The sequence below is a fragment of the Erithacus rubecula genome, assembly GCF_903797595.1.
Source record: "Erithacus rubecula genome assembly, chromosome: 3".
In the NCBI taxonomy this organism is placed as follows: domain Eukaryota; kingdom Metazoa; phylum Chordata; class Aves; order Passeriformes; family Muscicapidae; genus Erithacus; species Erithacus rubecula.
The window spans coordinates 41,187,944-41,198,138 of record NC_136689.1 but is presented as its reverse complement, the minus strand read 5'-3'; the positions used below and the strand labels follow the sequence as shown (position 1 = coordinate 41,198,138).

General features: G+C 42.8%; 1 protein-coding gene and 1 long non-coding RNA gene across 3 annotated transcripts in view; one reads left to right on the top strand and one right to left on the bottom strand.

Moving 5' to 3' along the window:
• Positions 1-2,235: 2,235 nt before the first annotated feature.
• LOC306799822 lies at positions 2,236-3,950 on the bottom strand. Its single transcript, XR_013773692.1, has 3 exons — positions 3,902-3,950; positions 3,720-3,795; positions 2,236-2,450 (listed from the first exon to the last, which is right to left on the bottom strand). It is a non-coding gene; the product is annotated as an uncharacterized lncRNA (long non-coding RNA).
• A 312-nt stretch (positions 3,951-4,262) lies between these two features.
• ENTPD3 (ectonucleoside triphosphate diphosphohydrolase 3) overlaps positions 4,263-10,195 on the top strand; it is a 19,946-nt gene continuing 14,013 nt past the window's right edge. The window contains exons 1-3 of one of the 2 annotated variants that reach the window (XM_079301338.1): positions 4,263-4,741; positions 5,079-5,190; positions 7,343-7,463. In XM_079301338.1, the coding sequence (XP_079157464.1) occupies positions 7,344-7,463 (120 nt within the window). In that variant the 5' untranslated portion in view covers positions 4,263-4,741; positions 5,079-5,190; position 7,343. The remainder of the gene's footprint in view (positions 4,742-5,078; positions 5,191-7,342; positions 7,464-10,195) is intronic. The other variant, XM_079301337.1, reaches the window with a different exon arrangement.

The window sequence follows — 10,195 nt, the reverse complement described above, 5'->3', positions numbered from 1 at the left end:
TTGAAAACATAAGGGGTGAGTCTCTTCTCCTGAACCAGTAATTTGTCAGCAATTACTTCTGAGCCATGGAAAGTGAAACATTGATTTAGAGTTGTTAACTGCACAGAAATCTTCTGTGTTGAGCAGTTTTTTCACACAGCAATTTTTAAAGGATTAAATCCTTTAATTTGTAAAGGAAATTTGTCTCCATTTACTGGAGGTGGTGCGTGTCTTTGAGTCCAAAGAATGGTATTTCTTTATCAGATTCCTGTGTCTGGTTTTATGACAATGGGATATATATGTCAAGACATAACATATAAATTCGCAGGCATGGCTAAAAAAAAAAAAAAAAAAAGGTACAAGTTTGCTGAAAAGCTCCACGAGCTTGGCTTGCAGGGAGGAAAGGAATGGGAGCAGCCACTGCTGCTCCTGGAAAGCACCACTCCTTTCAGCAGCACAGCAGGGCTGGTACACACCCTCTCCTGCTGCAGCAGCTCGTTTGGCTGGCTGAAACACAGGCATAGCAAAACAGACAAAGGGGCTGTCTTTTTCTGCTGCCCCAGCAATTTGCTGCCCTAATTACGTGCCTACAACTTGTGCTGGCTCACAACCATGTGATGAATGCTGTTCCTGAGGGTTTTTAATTGGCTGAAGCAGCTCTTGATTCTTAGAGCAAGAGAGGCAAGGTATAAAGCTCTAAGCCTTGGAAATGGAAATAAATAAATTAGAAAATGTTTTGTTTCAGCCTCAGAATGAAATTTTTATTTGTTTCCAGGCCTCCCAAGATGATGTGAACCAGAAAATTGTTACTACAGTGCAGAGGGCTATGTATGAGGCAGAAGATTCAGGAACTAAATCTAAGACACATCATTAGCTTTAGGCTCCAGTAAAGAAATAGAAGTATAAACAAATAGCTGTCTAAGGTATTTCAAAGAAGTTATCAGTGAAATACTGAAAGAGACAAGGCAAGGTCTTTATCCAGCCATTACTCGAAACAATGTGAATATCTCCTGAGCAATGTATGACAATGTATGAACACATGAATTTCTCATGCCATGACTATGAATTTACTTTATGGGGGTGTGGTGGTGGTGTTTGTCAGTAATGACGGAAAACTATAGGGCAGCAGATTCTTCAAGACTATTTAAAATCAGTTTTGCAATGGTGTAAAACAAAAAAAACTGCATTAATGATCTCTGAAAATAATTGCATCTAACATTCCTCTAAATGTAGAGTCTGCATGTGGTTTGTGACTTCCTTGCTTGAAAGCCTGGAGATCTATCTTCCTAAATTTGACAATTCACATGGTATGCTGCTATAATCATAGACTCACTCAGGTTGGAAACACCTTTAATATCATTGAGTCCTACTGTTAACATCCATCCCTAAACCATGTCCCTAAGCACCACATCTACAGGTTTTTAAGTACCTCCAGGGTTGGCGTCTCAGCCATTTCCCTTCACAGCCTGCTACAGTGTATCACAGCCCTTGAATTACTCCTCTTATCCAATCTAAACCTCCCTGACACAGCCTGAGATAATTTCCTCTTGTCCTATCACTTGTTCCTTGGGGGAATTGACTCAGCTCCCACCTGGCTACTCCCTCCTTCCATGTAGTTCTGGAGAAGGAGGTCTCCCTCTTTTTCTGCAGGCTAAACAACCCCAGCTGCTCCTCACAGGACTTGTGCTCCATTGTTGCAATGCTTTACATGCATAATATGTAGAATGTTTGTCTGAAACAAATAGAAGTGCTTTTTGCCTTGAAATAACATGCCAGTCACTAAATTTAATGTCCTGACTCATGCTGGCCCAGAGGGCTCCAAATTCTTTAGACAGCTCTGCCTGCATTGCCCTTTGTCACAGCTGATCCTGAGGTGAAGAGGTGAACATGGAGGTAGGAGGTCTTTGAGACCAGAAAATGTGAATGAAGACTCTTAGTCAACACTAAGGAAAAGTTCCAGGAGGAAAATATCCAGGAAGATCAATGGAAGTGATGAGCTGAGTTGAAAGGCATCAACCAGCATGTTGAAAGGCATCACACCAACTTGCTAACAACACAAATGGTGGAAAAGGCTGTGCAAAAAGCAACACAAATGGTGCAAAATGCTTAGGATGAAGAGGAGAAGCCTTCTGTTTTACTGGGCCTTGCAAAGAATGCACAGAAATGAGGGATAGATCTTATTCCTATGAACTGGAAAAGTACCATGCAAGAAAACAAACTTCACTTATTGCAGCTACCATTGTCTGCTTGCCTCCATATTTTACATCAAGATTTCTCCCCCTTTCACCCTTTTCTGTCTCATCAGAGTATATTTTGAGGCCTCTTGATACTCCAGCATCCAATTCTGGATGAGCATTACACAAGGAACAGATGCAGTTCCATGGGCTCTTGGGATGTACAATCATCCATCCCCTGTCCTGATGTTGCTGCTGTCAATCCATGGGGAAATGGAGCAGTATCTGCTCTGGGTCCTTTGTAAACATGATACCATAAATGCATTGCAGGAATGTGTCTGTAGCACTTTATTCGTATCCACAATGTATTAGTTTCTAGAGACTTGCTATTGATCATAAACAGTGGTATTCAAATAAGAATCTGCCTGTATCAGTCACTGTATTTTTACTACACATATTCATGCTCAATGGCAGCAAAAAAAGCAATAAATTTTTCCTTTAGACTGCTGTCAATCCAGCTCATTTGTAATTTTTAAATGGACACCTGGGGTAGATTCTGTCCAAGCAAAGCAAATCAATACAGTTTGTTACACTAAGTGCATCTGACTGGGGATATTTGAATGGGGAGAAGGAAAAGGTGCTGCAGCAAAGAAAATTATGGAGAGGAGAGGTGTGTGTGCAGCAGGCTGGGAAAACAGCACCCAGGTTAATCTATGCCTTGGGAGTGAGGAAGGGATGGAGGATCAGGAGGACTTGAAAAAGGTGGACCAGGCTGAGGAAGACACTGAAGAAAAGCCAAAGAAGGCAGCTAAGGAAAACAAGAAGATGAAGTAGTGGACCTAAGGTGGGTCCCCTGGGTTGAAGCAGAAGAACCAATGAAACACAGCCACTGAGCATGCCTGGAGGGGAATCTTGTTTCTAATCCGTTTGATCTTGGAGCAGTGTCCTGGACTTCGAACCAGCTGGGGGATTTCACAGCCCATACCACTTGTGCTGCTACCATGATTTTAGTGTGGCAATAATAGTCACAAGAAGAGCAGCTCATGCAACAGCCCAGCTCTTGGAAATGGTGCAGAAACAAAACAATCTTGTATGTCTATTTTTATAGAAGTAGATTATACAGAAGGGAAGGTTTACTGTCTTTGCAAGCATTACATTTTAGTCACTGGTGTAGAACTGGTTGATATTTTACTTTCTATCTCAAAATATTCATGTTTGATCCTATAAAAATAATAAGCTTTTCCACGGGGTAAGCAATCCAGTTCACTTGTCATTTTAAATGGACTCCTGAGCAGATCTGGGTGACTGACCAATGCAGTCAGTTGGATCAGGGACCTTAAATACATTTGGATGGGAGAAGAAAAATATGCCACATGAATGGATATAATACAAAAGAAATAAATTGCATGCAACAGACAGGCAATCAGGAGGGATGGGAGGCTTTGTCTTCATGTGCTAGAAATAACTGAACTGATCTCCCAAGATCATCATTAAATCAGCTTTAATAATGTGTTGTCATCAAGAAAATTGCCTCCACTCCCCAAATGATTATGAAAAGTTGCTTACAGATGGTTCATAAGGCTGCAGTTGGTTTCTTGTTCTCCTTTATTCAAAAATCAAAGATGTTGTAATTCTTCAAGATCTTTGTGAGAAAAAGAATCGGAGAGGTGCATTTGGGTTTTTACATTATGCGACTCTGAATCCTAGAACAACGAGCAAATGGTGGCAAAGCAGCTGAAGTGTCTCACTGTGGTTCCAGAGCTCGTGTCCCTGGCAAATCCATCCTGCAGGCTGTAGGATGATCCTTGGCTGTCACTGCAGGATCTGCGACGCTGCGTCTGGGAATGCGCTGGGTCCACTGAGCAGCCTAGGTTTGGCAAGAACTCCAGCAAAACTGCAAACTAATTGGTGTCTGCATGCTAAAACCTGGATGGAAAGGTAGCCCTAAGAGTGGAGGGACTGCTGATTTCTGGGGTCTGAGAAAGCACCTCTTCCTTTTAGAAGACGCAGGGATTCTTTCACCCACCTCTAGACAAACCCCTTTCTGCCCTTGGTTTGGGAGGGATCTGAGGAACATGATTTAGGGGCGGCCAGCAACACCCTGCCGCGCCAGCTGCCGCCAAATCCCGAGCGGCGTTTCCGGAGAGCCGCCGGAGGAGGGAAGGGAGGGAGGGAGGCACGGCTGTGCCACGGGGGCGTTTCTGCGGCGGAAAGTCGGTGCCCTCCGAGCCCCTCTCCCCGGCACATCCCCCTCCGGGAGCATCCCCCTCCGGGAGCATCCCCCTCCGGGAGCATCCCCGCCGGGCACAGCCCCCGCCGGGCACGGCCCCCGCCGCATCTCCCACGGCGGTGACGCCTCAGGTGCGGCCGCTCGCCGCATATCCCCTCCCTCCACTTCAGTAAGTTCATCCGGAATTTTTTTTTTTTTTTTTTTTTTTTTTTTTTTTTTAGTTTTCCGTCTGTTTGGAAGTACAGGAGCAGAGGGCGAGCACCAGCGCGGTGACCCTCCCCAGATCCCCGGGGAGAGGCGCTCCGAGGGCGCAGCCGGTTCCCGTCCCTCCTGATCCCGGCAATCCCGGCTTGCGGAGGTACCAGGGAATGCGCTGGGAGATCTCTGGAATCCCGGCCGAGCTGGGGGATGCGCGGCTGCGGCCCCGGTGTCGCTCTGTCTTTTATTTTGGGGGGATAATTTGGTGTTTTCTCGCAAATCACAACCCTCGTGTGAACCTTTCTCAGCCGGGACGGCGGTGAGCTCGCCGCAATTTTGTGTCCGTGTGCTTGTTTTCACTTTAATTTCTCCTCCGAAACCTCCTCGCAGGTTTTCATCGTGAGGTTTAAAGTGCTGTGGATGTTGGGGTTTCGGTGCTTTGGGTTTTGTGTTTGGTTTGGTTTTTTTTTTTTTTTTTTTTTTTTTTTTTCCCACAGCACTCAGAACACTGACCTGTCGACCTCGCCTGAAATAAATGGTAACGTGTTTGCATCTCTCAGGTTATAGTGTAAAGAAAGGTGCATGCTTACCCACCCTATGAACAAACAGGTAAGTACCTAAAAGAAGTGTGTTTGGTGTTTCAAGTTACTTATTAAAAGGAATTTCAGTGCAGTGATTTTTACCCGTATACATTTAGCTAAGCTAAAATGTCGGTGGCACAAAGAAGTTGAGTGTGCTGTTCTTCGCAGGCAGGAATTCTTTTTGCTTGCAGGCAGGGTGAAGAAAGTGATCCTTTCAGTGTGCTCACGTGTGGCCCAGCATAATTACTGGGTGTGGAGAATATGTATTTACGCTGTTTCTTCCTTCAGGATGATGTTCTTTTAATAATGGAATGCAACTGGTTTTTGATACTCAGTCAGCACCTTTTATTTGTCTTTTTGCCAACAAGTGCACAATGGTAGCAAGAGTTCCTTACCTTACAAACTCTGTTTAAACTGTGGGGTGGACAAACTCCTCTCTGATATCTCCCCAGATTTCACTGAATGGACAAATGTGGCTGTATTGCCTGGTGTGAGAGACTTAGATGTGAGTGTAGCCACAGGTAAACACAGCCCTGTGCTTCTGATCCACTTATGTGGCAATTCAGCAAAGGTGTCAGCTGTGCAATGACTTCAAGGGGTCACAGTGTAAGGTGCCCTTTTGATACAGAGGCTATTGTGTAAATCAGGATTTGGAGATTATCTCTGATGAAATTGTCCTGATTGCTGATGGGACAAGATTGTATGGGGAATGTCTTAAAAAAGATTTTTGAAAAGAGAAAAATCACCTCTTATGAAGACAAATCCAAGGAAGTACATGGGAAATTCAACAAACTAAGATTTCCATTTTCCAGAAATGGAAGCAGAAAATATTTACTCATTTAAGACTTAAGTGTCAAGAGTCTAATAGTCATTATTGCTTTGGTTTTTAGTAATGCTTTGGTTGTTCAAAGAGTCATTTGTCCTGTATGTTTTTTCTTTAATGATGACTTGATTTTTTCCAGCACTGAACATCAATGCTTTGATCCAGAAGTGACTGGTTTATATTAAGCTGCAAGCAGATTGTTCTCTTTCAGCCAGTTTATAATATTATATAGATATATCCATTCGAAATTTAAATTGAACATTAAAAAGCTAAAGAAAATTACTTTTTGTCCCCCTAAAGTATTTTATCCAGACAGTTATTCATAAATGTATAGGTAAGAATCGTCTCTCTCCTTTCAAAAAGGAATTGATCTTTATAAATAATTCTAATTAGTATGTTCTGACATTACCTGCAGGTTAAAGTACAGGTGTTATAATATTTTGTAATAGTAAAATAAAGATTTCATTTTTTCATTTGTGCACTGTGTACATGATGTTTGAATGCCTCAGAATTTAGAGGTACTGAATGATCTCTTGGGGTTAAGAGATGTCTGGTCAAGGACATGGAAAAGAATGAGCAGAAGTTCCAGGAAACCTAAACCACATTTGAATTCTAGGAAACTTTTCTAGAGGATGTGAACATATAAATAGCCTTATTGTTAGTATGCATGTTTAATGCCACCTTGAGGTTTGTCCAACACAACCAGTTTGATTTACTTAGATTTAGCAACTTTTCATTGCAAAATCTCTGAGTTAAAGTGTATATTTTATATTTTATGTGCAGTGTGGAGTGATAAAAATAGGAATACACACACAGAGACATTTAATCAGCAGTTAGTAGAAAGATTCCTGCTGTAATGTTCTTAAAACCTCCTTTTTCATTTTTTTATTTTGCTGCAGAAGCCTGCATGTCCTGTAGACACCTCTGGCAGAAGCAGCCAGGTGCACTCAGTGGAGCAGCCTCCCCGAGTGTCTGTGTGTCCGTGGCTGTGCCAGTGCTGAGGAGCCAGGGCAGCACTGGGTGAGCTCCAGCCCAGCCTGCCTGGCCTCAGCCTGTGCTTCCTCAGGGTGGCAGGTGGGGAGCAGGCTCCTGCACGTAGGCATCCTGGAGAAGGGGCAGCTGCCAGGTGAAGTCTGGCATCCTTAGCATGGCAGTGCAGACACAGCCCTTCCAGACAATGAAAAGGCAGTGGTTGCAAAACACCAGGCAGTTCTCGAGAGGAGATGGAATTTCCACTAAGTAATCCAGTTGATGAAATTAGATTTTATGAGTTTCAACTGATTGAGGGCTTCAGCTTTAAGAGAGAAGAGCCAAATCCTTTCAAATTCCCTAAGTGTTTCCCACTTTGTCATTTCAGGATGCTCACCAGAACCCCGAGTGTTGTTGCCCAAGTGTTCCTTCTTCTAAGCATAGTCCTTGTTATTGCTATTGCAGTGATTCAGATCAATCAGCAACAGATCCTCTCCCCAGGGCTTAAGGTAAGTCTTAGGATACCTCAGAAAGGAAAACTACATTTGGAACTGATATTTAATCGTGTGCCTTTCTAAACTCATTTTTATGGAGTGATTCAAATCAACTCACAGCCATAAACTAATGTTTAATCATATCATCATGGGAAAACTGAAGCTGAGAGAAAAAGAATTAGTCAAGGGTCAGTAGCAAAGCACAAAAAGTATTTCTTGATTCCCTCTTTGTGATGGCTTTTGCACAATGTCTTCTTCAGGACTGAAAGGCCAAGTGGGGAGAATATCTCACTCCTTTTTTTTGTTTTGTTTTTTAGTTTTGCCAGAGATTGGAAGTAATTTAAAAATAATTTTGAAGTGGGAAATACCCAGAGTTTAAATTCTGCCCCCAAGCACAGCTGGGAAGTTTATGCTGACATTTTTGCAAATTGCTCCTGTGTATCAAAAGCATTTGGGTTCTAACTATGCACTTGATCCTTTACCACATGTTAGGACTTGCTGGATGCTAATGGAAGCAAATGAACTTCATTAGGGGGGCAGAGCAAACTGCAAAAGACAAACTGAAATATTCTGTAGATCAGGCTTTGCCTTCTGCTGTGGAACACACGTGCAGGTTCTTCAATGAGAGATGTACACAGCTAGGAAAAGCTGTAGAAAATCCCCTTCTAAGAAGCTGTGCAGCCTGGCATGCAGAGGTCTGTTTTTTTCCCACGATCCTCTTGTCAGACTTTTCTTTGAAGTCCCTTCTACCTTTCCACGTGCATGTGCATTTAACTGGATGGTTCACATACTGATAAACAATAGGCTAATGCTTCGTTGCACTTCATGGGATTATAAACACCTTTGGCTTTGTCTGAGTCATTGGTGGTGTGTGAGTCAGGCTATGGGTAAAGCTGTAATTCTCATGCCCATTTTATGTGTTTGTGGTGTGGTAGGGGGTGTGGCTGGGATCATGCATGGGGCCACAGTGCCTCGAGTGTGTGCTCTGTTGAGCCCCAAATGGCTGCTTGCAGCAGCCTCACATCCCACCAATTTCCATGCAAGGCAAGACTGGACTGACATGTATCCCAGCTGAAGCCAGGACAAGGCTGAAACCACTGTCTAAAAGACAGCCCACACACCTCTTGTGTTTGTCATTAATTCAATTTCACATTCAGAATGATAAAACTGTTTACCTTACTGTTTGAGGAGGCACTGGAACCACCTGGACTATCTGGAGCTGGTTTAAGTGGGAAGGTTTTCTTACTGAATCACAGCAGCTTCAACATTGCCTCTGCAGGAAGGCTGGGGTTTCCTCTGCTGCGTGTTTCTTGGCTTTGGATTTGAGTTTGGGCTGTAAGCCTGCTAATGCAGGTGATAAGGAGGAGCCTGAGTTTGATTCCTGAGACAGAGTCATCCTCAGTGAGTAATTGACATTCACAAGAAATTCACAGTAGAAGGAGGAGTTTGGTAGGCCAGTGAAACCCTCCAGTGCCTATGATGATATGATAGAGCCTGGAAACAGCAGTGTCCTGAACTTATGGTTGGCTAAAATTAATTATGCCAAGAATATGATGAAAGCAGATTTATTTTTTGTAAATGGCCTTGTTCTTCTGTTACTACTGTTTGTGTTAACCTGTGGCATGAAAGCTCTTTCCCAAGATGTGTGTTGAGAACATCCATTGTGGCACAAGAGATAAATTATATGCTATGCCACTGGTGTTCTAAACTGTTGTTGCAAAACTGAATATTTTGGATCCTTCATGGTTGGATTATCTGAAGACTGAGCAGGTTGTTAGTGAAGGAAGGGCTGGCCCATTGCATGAGGCTGGGCACTGAAAGAACTCATGACTCACTGATACACACCATGAAATGAGAAGAGTGATGAAGAAAACACAAACACTCTTAGTGGAGAAGTCTGCAATTGTAAATGATGATAGTGCTGAATGTAGTAAGTCTTTGTACCAATCAAAAAAACATTTGTTTGTCTATTGCTTTTTTGTGAGCCCTAGAGAAAATAAACCCCATTTTATTATTGTATTTCTTTAATTTACCCCTCGAGGTGCTACAGTTTTCAACACCTAAATTTTTCTTGTCTCTTTTTGGTGCTTAGGAAGTGTTTTGCATTGTTTGTGGATGTTGTACTTGATTAAAAATTGTTCAAACCTATGTAGCAGAATTGAAGCATGCATCTAGCATAGATCCACTTTTGTGGATCCATCTTCCCTGTAACTGGTTTAGCTTGTTAGCTTCTCTTGGCAATTTCCAAAGTGTTTGCAAGGCAGTGACCTATCATAACTGTGCCTGCTTTAAGTATTTGTGCATCTCTATGCTCTCCTATTGGAATGGAAAATTTAATTGGAAAATTTAATCCAGCCAGTTGGTCTTTGGCAGCCTGCTAAGACAAGGCTTGTAGAATTGTCTCACCTTCTTAAGATGCAGCATCCTATGTCTTTTCTGGTTTTTCAATTAAAGATTAATCTTGGTCCTAACATGAGGCACAGTTCTCACTGATCACCACTTTTTGAGGCTGCATGGGCCAGTCTGCACACAGTGAACTCACACAAGTCCTGAGGAGCTTCATGAGCCACCTCAAAATGGGCCCAAGAGACCTTTTCAAAAATGGGCATCTTTTTAAGGAAGGAAGGGGCTGTATAGGAAACATAGAGAAGGAGAAAGGAGAGAAAGAAAAAAAAAATTGTCAGTCACACATTGATTCAGATAAGTGTACCACTACTCTTTTGGATGGAAATCTCTCACTTCCAGAA